This window comes from Clavelina lepadiformis, chromosome 6, assembly GCF_947623445.1.
Source record: "Clavelina lepadiformis chromosome 6, kaClaLepa1.1, whole genome shotgun sequence".
In the NCBI taxonomy this organism is placed as follows: Eukaryota; Metazoa; Chordata; class Ascidiacea; order Aplousobranchia; family Clavelinidae; genus Clavelina; species Clavelina lepadiformis.
The window spans coordinates 15,672,079-15,687,916 of record NC_135245.1 but is presented as its reverse complement, the minus strand read 5'-3'; the positions used below and the strand labels follow the sequence as shown (position 1 = coordinate 15,687,916).

The 15,838-nt window shown below is 35.9% G+C and overlaps 2 protein-coding genes across 6 annotated transcripts; both read right to left on the bottom strand.

The window, feature by feature from the left end:
• Positions 1-184: 184 nt before the first annotated feature.
• Positions 185-4,463, bottom strand: LOC143463417 (ciliary microtubule inner protein 2B-like). The gene is made up of 6 exons (XM_076961881.1): positions 3,586-4,463; positions 1,783-2,012; positions 1,474-1,649; positions 1,259-1,397; positions 919-1,146; positions 185-733 (listed from the first exon to the last, which is right to left on the bottom strand). The coding sequence occupies exons 1-6, from the start codon at positions 3,633-3,635 to the stop codon at positions 642-644; spliced, it is 915 nt and encodes a 304-aa protein (XP_076817996.1). The 5' UTR covers positions 3,636-4,463; the 3' UTR covers positions 185-641.
• Positions 4,464-5,874: 1,411 nt separating this feature from the next.
• On the bottom strand, positions 5,875-14,897 carry LOC143461926 (integrator complex subunit 8-like). 5 transcript variants are annotated; one of them, XM_076959872.1, is made up of 18 exons: positions 13,777-14,896; positions 12,276-12,709; positions 11,889-12,098; positions 11,519-11,677; positions 11,200-11,374; positions 10,970-11,084; positions 10,679-10,782; positions 9,854-10,011; positions 9,463-9,625; positions 8,938-9,062; positions 8,354-8,767; positions 8,141-8,235; positions 7,817-7,992; positions 7,413-7,708; positions 6,980-7,195; positions 6,519-6,641; positions 6,319-6,423; positions 5,875-6,155 (listed from the first exon to the last, which is right to left on the bottom strand). In XM_076959872.1, exons 2-18 carry the CDS (start codon positions 12,438-12,440, stop codon positions 5,898-5,900), a joined length of 3,057 nt encoding a protein of 1,018 aa, XP_076815987.1. In that variant the 5' UTR covers positions 12,441-12,709; positions 13,777-14,896; the 3' UTR covers positions 5,875-5,897. The 5 variants fall into 5 exon arrangements, 4 of the variants coding, with proteins under 4 accessions (XP_076815987.1, XP_076815988.1, XP_076815989.1 ...); XM_076959873.1 differs by having other exon boundaries at positions 12,276-12,469; XM_076959874.1 differs by having other exon boundaries at positions 12,276-12,398.
• Between the last annotated feature and the right edge of the window lie 941 nt (positions 14,898-15,838).

The following is a 15,838-nucleotide window of genomic DNA, read 5'->3' as shown; positions in this document are numbered from 1 at the left end:
TAATATGCAAAATGTAAACCTTGTTAAAGATCACGTCAGGAAGTGGAGCTCAGTGGGTCTTGATAAGGTCAGTACTGTATTCACAACTGATTTCAATAACCTTATTGTACGTAATATATTTTGTGCTACTTGTCTGCTATGTTGTTTGTATTTTTGTTGTTGTAAAAACAAACAAAAGAAACAAAAACATAATTTTTTAAAATTTTTAATATTTTTAATACTCAAAGACGAAATGCATTTTTCTGCTATAAGTCAAAAACCAGCCACGTATAATTTCATTTGGATGCAATAGCAAAGATTGATGAAGTAAAGAAATGTTTTGTGCAAAAATAGCAACATGTTAAGAAAGCAGGCAACACAATATTTGTAAGAAAATAATTAAGACCATGTAACTGAGTACTCAAACTAATGTAAAATTTCCCATCATAATGTGCTAAATAATAAATGCAGAAAAGTGATTCTAGCACAATACAATTTTGCCATTAACAATTATAGATTTAGATTATCATTTCAGTTTAAAACTCTAAAATTATTGTGGTGCGAGTGGTTCGTAGCCAGTCATCACAGGTATCGTACAGCAAAGCCAAAGAAGATCCTTCAGCAAGCAGTGGATGAATGTTCCAGAACCCTCAGCCAGAAAATCATGCCACTGGCGCTATTTTCTCTGCAGGCGGCAGTTTCAAAGTGTTGTACGTGTGTTGTCCATACGTGTGTCCGATCGCGTATTTGTAACCTTGTATTACAGAAAGCATTACTTTCATGCTTTTATTCAGCCCTTTATGCAACTTATATTCTATGTAAATTGTTGAGGTATTCTAATGGGTTTCGTATTATACGCAGTTAAAGCAATCTTGGAAAAATTACAGTGAAATTTTGAAATAGCTAACTGCTAACTTGCAACCAAGTTTTGTTACCAACCGGGAATGTATCCAGTGTAGTGCGGTATCATGCCAATGTTTGGGGGATAAATAACCGTTTTATCCATAGGTGGTTTTGGCCTTGTGCTCAGAGGTGGAGGGCTTTCTTGTGTTGAACGAACTGTCTGTGCTTTCAGGTCATTGGAAAACATCGTCAAACCTTTGTTACTCTGTGTAGGATAGCTGAGGGCAATCAGTTCTCGACTTCGTGGAACGAATCCAGTATATCCTGCAATTTGCCGAAACACTCAAGTAACAGGAAATTGGTATTGCTTTGCGGACGAACATTTTTCTAAAATTTACTTCTAAATCACCATGAAACCACTTTTAAGCTTTTATACCTGATTTAAACCATTTCATTGGGTGTTTGTTTTCCATAAAGTAGGGAGAACCGTACGGTTTAAATTCCTGTGGTGACTGGTAACGTTTTGCATCTGCTGACTGCTGGCGAAGCGGGGTTTGATATCGTGAAGTAAGGGCCTAATATAAGGAAAAGTTATTATTTACAAACTACACATCTCTACGGTGGAAAAGGCTCCATTAAATTGGAGTTTACCGATTTATCTTCATCAGTTGTTGGTCTCATGGTGCCTGACTGCAAGCTTAAAACTCTCTTCAATTGAGTTTGTTTTCCTTTAATTTCTTGCTGGTCTAGTTCGTGATGCGTCAAAGCACTTTTACAAACTTCGCCGTAAGTGTTTGCGAAGTAGTGCTGCCGTTTAGGGATAAAACCTGGGTATACACAAAAGAAATCTGATAAAACAGTGAGAGCTGGAATATGAAGACAAGTATACTAAATTTCCAAATCTACGAATGGTCTTTACGGTCCAGCAAATGTAGGCCTGATGTCTAATAACCGCCTTACCCGTATAACCTGGAACCATCTGCTCTGTTAAGTTCTGGTTTCCCCAACTGTCAGCTCGAGACCTCAGCAGCATCCGCCTTTCATCGACGTTATCAGTTCTAGGGGGATCTACCGGAGTGAGAACGTAACGTCCTGATTTTCGTACGGAGTCATCTGTCAGTATGTCCACTGAGTGGCGTCCGTAAGTTTTTCCAATCCGGTATTTGTACTGAGGTAGGTAGCCACAATACCTGTGAAGCGATGAGTAAACCTTGTTATGTTTTATCCGACAATATTAGATGAATATTTATTCATTCGACGAAATTATATATCATTACTATAAAAAAATCACAAATACTGGAATAAGACTATCATTAAGTTTATCTTAGAATAAGACTAAGAGTTTATTGAGTGAACAATAGTAAAAAATTACAAACACGTAAAGTTTTTTGATGTGTAACTAATAATCTGGAAGTTATTCCGGTAAAAAAGTTGCTCTGCTATTGATATAAAAACTCGTATCCATTATTAGTGTCTTATATGTTTGACAGTTAATTTCTTCAATTAAAATTTCTTTTTTCGGTTGCTTTTTATTTCAAATTGGTGATAGCTGCTTTAGCTAAAATTAATCCCAAAAAACGGTCACCGATATCGTATGATCTTAAAATAATATCAGCTGAATTTGCGAGGAAAAAATTAAGCAAATGTTTGACTGTCAATCGAGCTGCACGTCCAATTTTGCTGAACACAATTTCAATGAATAAGATTTAAGCAACCATATTAAATGAATTTTTTCGACAACTAAAAGCCAGTTACGTCGCAAAGGTTCTTAGTTCCGATATGAGCTCAACAAAGTATAATTCTATAAAAATAAAGAAAAGACTGCCATGGAAACGTCAATAGTTGGGCTAACAAATTGAAAGGTTTTGTTTATCCTGAAATAAATTTAGAAATGGTTTGTTTTTAACTTGCAATAGTTTGAATAAAACTGCACACTGAGATCGTGTTGAGGTCACGATACTTCACCGCTAGTTCGTCGGGTCTATTGAGTTTGGGCGGAACCAAATGGCCTTTGCGAGAACAATAGGTTTAGGGATAAGATGTTCTTAAATGTAATTGAATACCGGCCGCAAATACCTGATCCTATTCACGGCGTAAACGTACACAAAGGATTACCCTAAGCGTTTTCACATAATGACTTCTCGGTTTATTTCGCTTTTTGTTAAGACTCGATACTTTTTGTCGATTGAATAACTGGCGAAAAGTTACTTTTCTATAAAGTAATGTAAACAATGCAAGATATGAACAGTATGACAATAGTAAGTTAATAATAACAAAATACTTGATAGAACAATAGATATTTGCGTATAGAATGTAATATATCATAAAACTGTATTCCATCTGATTGACAGGATCCGTTGTCATATATTTCACTAATAAATAGAATTTGGTTAGCGATAATATACTCGCTGCATCGCCATTACAGGCGAAAAGAAGTTTTTACAACTAAACAAATAAAATCCTCATAAGACGACCTAGCCTGGAACTAAGTGTTGACATATATAGTTGTCACTTGGCGCTTCACAAGCAGTCTTAAGATAAGCTGCTTTATTTACACAAGATATCTCTTGAAGTGCCGTGCTGTAATTGGAAAGACTTTAACACAAAACAACCCCACGACAGCACGACAGCCACTATAACGCTTCACGTGACGTTTTCCAAAGTCGTGGTTTGTTATTATTTTACTGTAATTATATCAAACAATATATTGATGTTATTAATCGGCAAAAGTTTTCTTAAACACCTAATCTTCTAGTTTCTTACCTTGGCAAATAGAATGGATCTTCTGTAAATAATTCACTTCTTCTCGGCATGGTTATAAAATTGCAGTAAAAATAACTACTTATGTTTTGCGTTTGACACTAAAATTGATGAAAAGTCTTTCAGGCCTACATCCCCATTGAATCTGCAAAGCATTCCTAGGAATTTGAAAATAAAAAAAAATTCGCCTCATGTTTGTCGAATATCAATCGTTGTGTGTTATTGATGTATACAACAATATCTCTGTATAGTCTGTACGAGTGTTTTAGCGAAATAAGCGAGTTGTTAAAAACTTTTTCTCGAGATCTAATTGTACGTGCTTGGTTGACTTTAGGTCGTTTTGTGTTATATTAAATATTTACAAAGGACCGTTTCCATAACGATACCTTCATTGTACTGTACGTCCGACGTGATTTATCGACCCTTGTTTAATAAATGAAAGGAAAAGGATTCCATAAACGCTGGCTTTATAATGTTTGAACAAACATTTATTACTTGTGGGTAAAATTTGTTCGCAAGGGCTATAAGCAATAATCTCAAGCAAGCTTACGATGCTTGAAATAACACTGACTATTGCAAACTAATCTTTTGTTTTGATATGCTGTCTATCAAATTTGTGGAAAATTGGCGAAAAGTAATTCGAATACCTTTCAGAAGCTTTTAGGAATAAACCACTTCAAAGTAGACGTAATGTCGCTTCAGGTTCCACCCGAATATGAATGTATACGCATCAACCTACCAATCATAGATATTCCCAGCAGTGTTCAGTGTTGTTCTGAAAGACTGATAGAAAATTGATTTCTGTACTAGCCTGGCTGTTACTCTATTCGATTCCTACTGTTGACTATGGAAACGTACGTTAACCTAACTACGAAAACAGGTTCCTTTTATTACACCTATTCGCTATGTTATGAATGTAAATACTGTGCACACAGTATAAATATCTCCTTATTATAACTAGCCTACATCATTCTTAGTGTATACAAAGCTTTTTAAATTACTAACTTTAACTCACATTTGAAAGCGTGAATATTTTACACTGCATAGCTTCTAGCCAATAAACCTTTATTAAAACTTTTTGATTGTGTATACGGTTCTTTATCACCAAAATTTACCATACTTTGAATGATTAAAGGTCATTAATTTAAAAAGATGCATTTAAAGTTTAGCACACCATAGGCTATTAGGGCTTGGTTTTTTAAAGCTTCATATCTATCCATCCAGGAAACTATAAACTTTTGTTCCCTACGTCCGAAAATGACAGCAATGTCAACATTATCCTAGTAACACTCGACTAAATTAGTTAAGCTTTGCTAACATTTTCACTGAGCTTCCAAAAGGCTACGTTTTCCATGAAAGCACTTTTTGGTACTCAACTGTGGATTTAAACAACTTCAGCGCGTGTAATGAGCTTTTACACGAGCGTGCTGCTAAGCTGAATGTTCGGCCGGTTGCCAGCGTCTCTTTAAATGGGCGGTGCTCGTAGCTATGTACCTTGTGGGAGCTTGTTTTGAAAACAACAAAGAAACACGATTGTCGCACTCGAGATGATAAATTCACTCGTATTGATGCGGCCGTCTCCGGTGTTTACAATTGGGGGAATTTCGAGAACTTACAAAAAAACTGGTTCATTTATAAACGGATGAAAACATAGACGGACCCGGCATAACATTTTATAAGAACATTTGATAAAACATCTAACAATTAGAATATTTTTAGACTTAAATTATGTCACTTTGATATAGAAGTACGGGCACTGGTAGTTACTGCGTTGAACCGTTATGGGGATAGATAAAATACAAGCAGATATAAACATTCCCGGAGCAAAGAACAATTGCTCTCCAGGGTTAAGTCAATAAAAGGAGTGTTCAATCTTCTTATTCCCCTATATTTCTGGACGAAATGTGAAAATCTATGACACTATGATTACCCAAGAACCGTTGTTTGCTTTTAAACAATTAAAGTAATGGAATCTTCTAAATAACGAGTTTTTCTTGACTGTATTTAACTTCTAACCGAAAACAATACTTTTATGCACCGCTATTTAGAAAAAAAGTATTCTATATATTGTTTATCTTGTGCATGGTAAGGCAGATAAATTGTCGTAGAGAACGTATTTCCAACCTGATTGCATAAATGCATGCAAGAGTGCATAACTTTTTGATTCTGGTTTAACGTTTCTGTGTATGAACAAGGAGCTACGGCAATATGGTTGAAACCGTCACACTAGCAATAAAGCACTCTCAATTCTAGCTTCTTGTTCAATATCGTTACCTAAACTCATAACAAAGCTTATGTGTTTGCGTGTATTTGCGTCATAAACACAAATAATGTCGAGCCATGGTTTGAAAAAATCGAGTTTTTCGACATGCTTTCGCTCTGGCGCCAACGCGCGGTTCGTTGTTTTGATTAAGTTCTGGCCGTGTGGAGGCACTGACGGCAACAACCTTCTTCAAGCTTTCTCCTGATTCTCTGTGTTCAAAAGCGGCGTGTTCAAGCAATTGAACGTCCCATATGTGCTCTAGATAGTGGACCTCTGCCGCGTCTGTACGGTCTCTGTTCTCTTGAAGGGCCTGGAGAAACAAGAAATTTATTATTTTATGAGCGACGCCACTTGAATTGTTAAAACAGGACATTTTGCCATTTAACCAACATCCAGTAACCTTTCTTTGTTTGATTTACTTATTCGTAATTTGGTAGTGAATAATAAAATCTCAAGTAAATGTTCCACTTTACCTTAAACGCTGTGGAATAATCAACATCCTTCAAAAGTTGGCAAAGCACTGCAGCCTGTGTGAAGCATTTCATTTGCATGCAGCATTTTATCATGCGCTGAACTACCTAATCATTAAGAAATCATACCCATTGTTTGTTCAAAACGCAAATAAAATACAAAAATAAATTTCTTTTTTAAAACGTAAGGCTACTGTATATACCTGTTCGTCATCATAGGGACCATCTGATGAGATATCGTTGAAGTAATTGGTGTCATAAGTTCCCAGTATAAGGTATACTCGCAATGCAGCGCAGTAGTTGTTAAACGCATAGTGAATATCCGCCTTAAGTGGTTTATGTGTCAAAGGTTAGTTTTGACTACAGCCAAACGAGCAAATGAATGCTCTTGTTATGGAGTATTATACACAAAGATACATATAGTCAACGAAAATATACATACACAATTTTTGTTGGCGTGCGTTGCCATTGCACGCAAGCTATGAATAATTTTCTTTTTAAAATCAGCAAGACTGAAAAAAGTCGTAGAAATTCAACCAAGAATTAACTAAAATCACTTTACATCAATGTGATACAGGGATTGAAAAAACATGGAAATAACAAATAATTTCAATGTGATGTTTAAGGCGGAATTTTTAAATGGCAATAGTTCAGGCAATCTTACCTGGGTTCGAATCCATGACTTGTTCCTGGGGGCCAGTGTGATGCAATAAGCGACAACTTCTCTCAAAGCGAGCGTGACGCACGGACCACTGAGAGGAGCGCCGTCCAAGTTGGTCGGCCACATCGCATTTATGGAGCCGGTACCAGGAGAAGTGATGTCGGAGACAATGTCCGTTCGACAAAGACGGTGAAGATGGACCAAAAGGGAAACGATTATCTAAAAATTTTAAATAACAACGACAAGTAACTACATATGTAGTTTTACCTTTATTTTTACATTAAATTTTTGCTGAATTAGTTTAGGGAAAACTGAAAGTGATTCTGTAGTAGTTGTTTTTTTCAATCCAAATCTAACCGAATTGACGTGCTATACCAAGGTTAATTTGGTATTGGTATCCTTATATGTTATCCAGGTTGAAGTTGCGACAACTTACGTTGAGAATACAGGGGTTTTTAATAAGTTTTGCGAATTCAATTAAGGCCGGTCGGGAAATAATAGCATTTGCCGGAAGAAGATTTCGCAAAGGCTCAACTTGTTGCTTTTTTGACGAATTCCTCGCGCTTGCTGAACCGCTTGCGGTTGATGCAGTAGAAAATATGACCATTGCGGCAGACCACAATTCGCTTGCCGGCTTTCGAGTATCCATGGACCGGTCGACTAATCCAGTTCGCACCAAGGCCAGCATGCAGGAAAGCTTCAGCGATGGCGCGGTAGAAGTAGTTCTGATAACTATAAACGTTAACTGTAACCAACGTGGTACATTGCAACGTTTAAGTCCATTGAATAATAGTTATTAATTATTATCAATGTAAACGCGAAAGAGTACACACGACATACCACCCATAAAGAAAGTCAAATCTTCCAAGTTAAGCAACATAGCCGTGCACAGATTAGGCAAGCCAGCTGGTAGGTTTGATTGATCGGAACTGGATAAAATCTGACGACAACGGCTCACGACATCAGAAAGCTGGGTGCGCAGTTCTCCGCATTCTTCGGGGTCACCATAATTAAGACTGTGTTTCGCAGAAATGATAGAAATACAGTCAATGCAGGTAATTTTTGGCTAATAACTACGTAACAAAATCAACCAACCAAGTATGTTTTTCATTTATAATCTAATCAGAATCGGTGTTAAAATAAATAAACAATATTTAAACTTACCTTTCATCTGCCAGCAATTCTGTAAGCTCTATTTTTAGTAACTCGTTGCCAATGATTTTTTTCATCTTAGGTTCTTCGTTCGAAAGCAAAGTTGACTGCGTTCATCAAGCAGATATCATTAAGCCAAAAATAATATAACGTAGAGTGCATTTCGTAAGTCGGACGTTTTTAGACACTTTTAGGGTCGCATATCTAGGAGCATTTTCAACTTACGTTAAGGAAGGAAAGCAGCTGCTTTGCAGCGCTGAAGTCGCCATCCAGAAAACAGTGGAAAGATTTCGCGATCATAATATAAATGAAGTCATATCGCATAGCCTCCGAAGTCGCTGAACTTATAGCAGTCGCATAAACAACCGGTAATTCCCACTGGTGGCATAAGTTGAAGAAATTCTTGCCATCAGCCACCTTGTGAAGTTGATTGAGCGTGTCTTTTATTAAATAAGGTTCAAATGTGCAGAGTAAGGTTTGTTCCAGTTCAGAGATTTGAGTCTTGCTCGGAGTTGACTCTGACATCATTTCCGGACTTGCTGGCGATTCGTTTTCCAACACTAGTGGGCGCTGATTTTCTGTTTGTAATCGCACGAGTAGTTCGTTTCGATGGTCGACGCCAATAAGGCGACGGGTTATCTGCGGACGCATCATTGTTTTAATTTTAAAAATATACAAAAAATAACCAACAAGGTTATAAATAATTAATTGATTAAGTAATAATCATTGATAACAACAGGTAACTTGAGACCTTTGCGACTAAGGCAACAACCTGAAATATGTGTTCAACAAATCCAGTATTAACTCACTTCAAAATTAAGCAATTGTTCTCTCAAAGTTCTGTCCGAAAAGTTGTTAGCCATCGAATATAAAAACCTACCAAGGCATTTGCTTTCAGTCTGATTAACATAGCCAGCAACTTGCTGAACAAAACCTGCAGAAAAAGAACTGTAAAAGAAGGATGTGATGCACAACTTATGATTAGTAAAATTCGTATTATTTGACAAAATCAATGGCATTGGTTAAATACTAAGTACTTGAACACTTTCAAATAGTAACACTTGACTAAATACAATTATAAACAGAAAAAGTTGTGCCGAACAAACAATAAACGAGGAATAGAGTTAAAGTACAACATCAGAAAGTGCTAGAAAAACAAATAAGCTCTGAGTATATGCATAAATATAGCACAGACACGAATCTCAGTAATAATATCAAAAATGTTTACAACAAGTTAGCTAAATTACAGTAATGCCCACAAACACTGCCAAACTACATCTTTTTAAAAATACTGCTACTGTACTAAAACATGATTGTACAATTTAAATACTAACCGACTATTCTCTGCAACTGTGCAATGTTCATGTCATAGGTCCATAGGCCAGTTGGCTGATCAAGCCCTCTTATTGCCCGTCGTATCGCATTGCACCATTTTACATCAAAAATTGTATCACTTCCACAAAAGTTACCCTGGTTTCTAATTAATTCAAGTTCCACCTAACAAAGCAGAAAACTTGCTAACACATCAACACAAAGTAATACATATCTTTGTAAGACTACATAAATTGTCTGTAACAATGGTTTAATATAAAAACACCAAATATAGTAGATGACTAAGAGGTTTGATTTAACTTTGATTAACTGATACCATGGAAGTTTAAAATATTCCAAAATACAACAATGAATGCTTTTACAAAAAGATCAAACGTATGACAAAAATCAAACCTCATCTAAAAACGCAGTAGATAATTCTTTTCTGTAAACATCTTCAAGAATTAATTCTCGTAGCTCACGAAGAACTGAGCCTTTCTTTGTTAGACAGCTTCTAATTTTCAAAAACAGGCTTTCATTATCACCCGAGTCTTCCAAATTTGAATTAGGAACTGTAATACAGTTAAAAAAACATGTCAATCTATCGCCATGTACCAGTCTAACGTCATTCAGTATACTCTTTAACACCATTGGACCGTCCTATTTGTTTGCTAAGAGGGCATAGCAATACTTATTGACCACAGTAGGTTATATAATATATATATATATTAAGGATGGGCCAATACGAATGCAAACCCGAATAGATTTGACGAATATTATCTTTGCGGAAAATTTTGGCAAACAAAAATAATAAGAATGGCGAACCCAAATACAATATAACTTACAAAACTTACTGGCTTTGGTAAAAAGTAATGATCTCATTTCCCAGTGAAGCCAAGATAAAGTCAACAGTACTTACAATGAAGGCCATTTTTTTACTGATTTTTCTTTTTCAATCGCGTTTTAAACATTACTTTGGGAACAAAGCGATTTGTTAAAGAAATACGTCATCTTACAAGGAAGGTTTGGCAACTTTTGAATGAAATTTTATCGCTTTGTTCTACTACGAATAGATTCAAGATTCGTTAGAGTCAACCGTCACAATATCCGGGTTTGCACAAACCTGAATTAACTTCCTTGCAGCACATCTCTAACATATATATGTACTGTAGACATGTGTTGAATTATATGTGATGAATTATGTGTTTTAGTGTGGGATGAATATTTAAAACACAGTACCTTGCTTGTTCATCATGGCACAGGCTGTTTGATAACCAGCCAGTGTTGTTTCATCAATGTTGCAAAATTGCGAGGATTTCTCAGGAAGTCGCTTGAGCCATTCACTGTTGAGCAAGAAATAAGCAGGATCGGTGGTTATGGTATGCTTGTAATCTTAACACCACAGCATAGTGATACCGTAGTGACAATTTCAAACTGTGACTTATGATAAAAGGAAAAAATCAAGAACATAATAAAGAATAATATTCTCATCTGAAAAATTCAAGCTGATTTAAAAAAATTTATTCTAACCCAACGTGTCCAAACATTTCTCTGGCTTTCTCATAGAAAGTGTGAGCAAAGTGCAAACATCCCAAATCATAACAGATCTGCGCATGCATTTCCTCGCATGTTACAAGAATACCGGCTGAAACAAGGAAGCGTTTCAGCTCTAACTGATTAATTTGCACAACTTCAAACTTGGAAATAAGCAAGGTAAATGAATAAATTCAAATATAACACTAAATCAAATATTTATATACCTGCATTTCCTTCACAAAGCTGCTGAGTTTCGAATACTGTGTGATTTGGCAAATAAACGACTCTTTTAACATGGTGAAGAATTGCTTCCAAAAACTGTACTATATCGTATATCTGATCCTTCAGCATTCCAACAATTTGGTCGCGTAATTCATCACAACGCTGCTGCGCATTTGCCTGAGACAAAGAATTTTAGCTAAAAATATGTATTAAGGTACGTTAGACATGTACTGTACTGTACATGTACTGTACTTTTGTTGAGGTACGTTAGACATTATCTTAAAAAATCTCACTATAACATTAAAAAATTTGGACAGGCACCTGGTATGGAACGGATTGAGGTACGGTAGGTGTTACTCTGCCACCAGGCTTGCTGGGAAATGTTGATTTCACAACTGTTCGAGCTGACCATCGACAATATAGCACCAATGACATCAGTGCATGGTCATGAAGCTTCTCAATAGCATTCCCTAAGTCAGTCTACGGGAAAAAGATGTAAGATCACTAATGACAGATATAAATCTACATCCAAAATCCATTTCGATAAAATGCACATGTGTGCAGAAACTACACAGTGAACAGAGTAGGCTTTATATATTCTGACATTTAATTTTTGTAGATATGTACATAAGCACTGGACATGTACGAACTTTCAATAAAATATGATTCTAAAAATAAGTAAACTGGTTACCTGTTGAGCAAGTGGAATGCCAGTTTTGCATGCTTTCATAAACTCCATGAATAGTTGGTGTCGTGCAACAATAGGCAGCCTCTTTTCAAATATATCCAAGTCCCACTGGAGCAATGCAGCACTTTGTAATGCCAAAAACTTAAGTGACCTGTTTTTCTTATTATCAGGAGGAGGAAGAATTTGTCCCTGGTCATTGACTGGCTTGTTGGCCTTTAAAATAAAGCAACTTTTATCAAACAATTATAAGATAAACAGAAACAAAACTTTTGAATAGGTGAATAGGATAGTTTACGACCTAAGGAATCTTTAAGAAATTGGTTCAGTAAGACTTACAGATATAATACTAAACACTACGGTACAACAATACTAGATGAAAAGTTTTAAAACCTGATCAAAAAATTGCTTGATCAGTGAGCATCCACTTGGTTCCGGATCTGGATTTGAAAGATGTTCAGCGAGAAGCTCTGATTTGAGAAGAAATTCATACCACGCAGGAACATTGTTATCAGCCTTGAAGTAAGTACTTGGATATAATAAATTATTCATGGACATTTTGCGATGCAGCGTCTATTTTTCTGCGACTAAAATATGAGTAATATGCAAATGTCAAGCGCTTGGTTATGAATTGCTTCATTGTAAGTCATGACAGCATGAATTAAAAGTTCGGTGAGAATTTTCCAAGATCTAACACAGTAAGTGTATCAACCAAAAGCAATGACAACATAATACATATACTAAGAAAATCTGTCCAGTCTCTGTAATGGTTCTCAACCTTTTTTATTTCTCCAAATGTAGAAAACTTTTTATGTCTTGATGCACTCCTAAAACAGAAGACCAAATTTTTTAACTTAAGTTGAGAATAACTTTGTCCCAGTTAACTAAATGCTGCTTTTGCAACAAGGTTCCGCATAAACCAAACAAACAAAAGATCAAGTGAAGGTGCGCAAACTTGTTTGGACGCAATTGCACAATTACACAAAAATATGCACAGCTGGACTAATTCAATCTCTAAGCGAATTAAAATTTAAGTGCTTAAAAGTCTTGTCAAAACACAAAATTGTACAACTGAAGTGTGCCACTGGGGCTCATTGAATACAGTATTGTAATGTGCCTATTTGCCTAACTCAGCAGCCTGTCTGGCTGGTTGGAGATCCCTGATATAGTCGTTACAAGCCACCTAAAACTTTTAAACGTGCTTGTGTTAGTTATGTAAGTTTTGTGTGTATAGTCTCAGTATAGAATTTTCCACCAGAATTAACAACAAGTTATTGACATGTTATTCTTATTTGCAAACTAACAAGCAATTTACTGATTGATATGACATGACAATATCATAGAAAACACACAGAACACATTACAATTGACGACAAAAGTTAGTTTTTTTGCAGAACAAACTCAAACATCAGTAGTGTGTTACTTACCAACAAACGCCTAGGCCTACCATTTACGAGCAAGTTGTAAAAATTAATTAAATTATGACTTACACACAGAATGTAACAATACATTGTTATTATTCATTACTATTACCAGACAGATTCACTGTAAAAATGCGCAAAACAAACACACAAATTTGGTTCACAATTTAGTAATTTGGCTAAATAAATGTAGTCCATATATGATATACCTAGTAAATTTCACTCATCTTACTTTTTGTCATCGGTGCAGTGGGTGCTAGGCTAACACTGCTAGCCTAAAACAGTGCTATCCTAGTTTAATTGGGATATAATATACAGCACGCACTTATATGCAAAGTCAACTTATATCAATATTTTACAAACGGCGCCTCATATACACAGTCATATCTATGTTTCAGACAATATTGTGTTTTCTGCAAAACTTTCTCCATTGACAGTCTAAATAACATAAACTTGACCATAACATCACTTACCTTTTTGGTTTTACACATTTGGCAAGGGACTTTCCCTAAAGACAAAAATTTAGATTCCCACAAATTTCAGATTCATTTTGTAACGTTGGGCCATATCATGCACTTTGCATAAACGGTTGTTTCTTTTACGAATTATCCATAAACACCACGAAGACGTGTTTTGCGAAGTAGGAAAGTAGTCCAGATGCCCGGAATTTATAAATTTTTATCTAATATGGTACAGTTTCATTAAAAAATATAAACAAAACATGCATGCTATTACTTTATGTTTTCAACATTGAAAGAAAAATTATTCTAGAATAGGATTCGACATTTTAAAGTCGATTTTACTATTCTACAATGTAGAATAGTAAATGTAGCCCATCCCTAGCATTAACTAGCGCAATCGTTAATAGTGAAATTTTGAAATGCAGGTCGCAGGATGAAATCTTGAAGTCCATTACTTCACCCCATTCATCATCTGCTTTCCGCCCATTGAAATGGTCCAGAGTACGGGAATTTTTTCCCATTCAAATGGCGGAAAGTATGCCTTTCTTACCCTAGAGTAAGATATATGCCTTTGGAATGGGGAGAATTTTACTTCGGCACAAGTATGGTTTGTGAACCCCATTCGTCTATTTTTTCCACCCATTAAAATGGACATGCTTTCAGCAATGGGGTTTCCCACAAACTATATTTCTGCCGAAGTAACAGCCCATTCGTCAAGGATTAGCCCATAGGAAAGGGAAAAAGGAATGCACGGATTTAGCCATTCGAATGGGCTGAAAGGAATAATTCCATCTTTTAAAGTAATCGTTGTAAGGCTAATCGTGTTGGAATGAGTAATCCATTTTGTCGCATACGGCTATTTTAAAGCCTACAAGCCTTATGTAGATAGCCTGTAAGCAGTCTATGACGCAGTATCCGTTAATACTTTGTGCAAGGCCATTCCAACGGTTGTAACTGCAGTACCAATGCCATTTGCACAGATAAACCTATGCTATATGCTAAATTAACCAGTAATCACACTGTACTATACTGTAGTTCGTATCAACACAACAGCCTATAGATCTCAATAATGTACAGCAGTAGCCTTCACCGTACAATGACCAGCCATAGTTTCACATAAAATGGATTACTCATTCGAACACGATTAGCCTTTCAACAATTACTTTAAAAGATGGAATTATTCCTTTCAGCCCATACGAATGGCTAATCCGTGCATTCCTTTTTTTCCTTTCGTATGGGCTAATCCTTGACGAAGCGGATGGAAGTAAACATCTCCCCATTCCAAATGCATATATCTTACTCTAGGGTAAGAAAGGCATACTTCCTGCCATTCGAATGGGAAAATATTACCGCATTTTCCAGCCTAGCGGGTGCATTTTCACCCATTTGAATGGGCGGAAAGCAGACGAATCGGGTGATTTCTTAAAGACTTAGGGCCATGATGGCAAAACTATGATTTCTATGTTGTTTGCTGCAAAGATAAAGAGTTTTTAGAGAGACTTTGGTTTGCTGAAATCGCTAATCTGTAAAAATTATGTTTTTTTTTTATAAACAAAACATGTTTATTACACTGATCTCTATTAACACTGCAGAAAGAGAAATAAGCTAATGATAGGCTAACCTACTCAAATATATTGACCAAAATCCATGACAAAAGGACAATCTTGTACAGGTAGTAGAGTAGAGGAACAGAGAGTCAGAGACAGAAGTTGCAACGTCTTTGAAAACAAAATTGAGATCACAATTCCCACTCTAATGTCTAAACATGTATTATTATAGCCTACCATACTATGTTGTTAAGTTGAGTTTGTGACAAAAGCTTTATAACCATTTTCTTATAACCCTGTATTCTTGAGTTATCACGTGTTGCCTTTAAAGAATTTTTCACTTTTATGAAAGCAGCAAACTGGGTTTTATGATGAATAGAATCCAAAACTCTGATATACTGGTACTGGCTATAAAGTGTGCAACTTTTTTGAAGTAAATTCCTGTATTTATAACTCAATATAGCCTAACAAAAAATGCTCTTAAACATGTTTACTGATGTCATATTTACGAGAATATTTAGCAAAGT

What these genes read in the sequence shown, in the direction of transcription:
- LOC143463417 (XM_076961881.1), bottom strand. Translation starts at nt 3,635, where the DNA reads ATGCCGAGAAGAAGTGAATTATTTACAGAAGATCCATTCTATTTGCCA. An exon ending in GATGGTTCCAGGTTATACGG is followed by an intron (nt 1,650 to 1,782) that starts GTAAGGCGGTTA and finishes GTGTATACCCAG; the next exon opens with GTTTTATCCCTAAACGGCAG. An exon ending in CAACTGATGAAGATAAATCG is followed by an intron (nt 1,398 to 1,473) that starts GTAAACTCCAAT and finishes TCCTTATATTAG; the next exon opens with GCCCTTACTTCACGATATCA.
- LOC143461926 (XM_076959871.1), bottom strand. Translation starts at nt 12,440, where the DNA reads ATGTCCATGAATAATTTATTATATCCAAGTACTTACTTCAAGGCTGAT. An exon ending in GAAATGTTTGGACACGTTGG is followed by an intron (nt 10,783 to 10,969) that starts GTTAGAATAAAT and finishes CTTGCTCAACAG; the next exon opens with TGAATGGCTCAAGCGACTTC. An exon ending in GTCCCTATGATGACGAACAG is followed by an intron (nt 6,424 to 6,518) that starts GTATATACAGTA and finishes CTTAATGATTAG; the next exon opens with GTAGTTCAGCGCATGATAAA.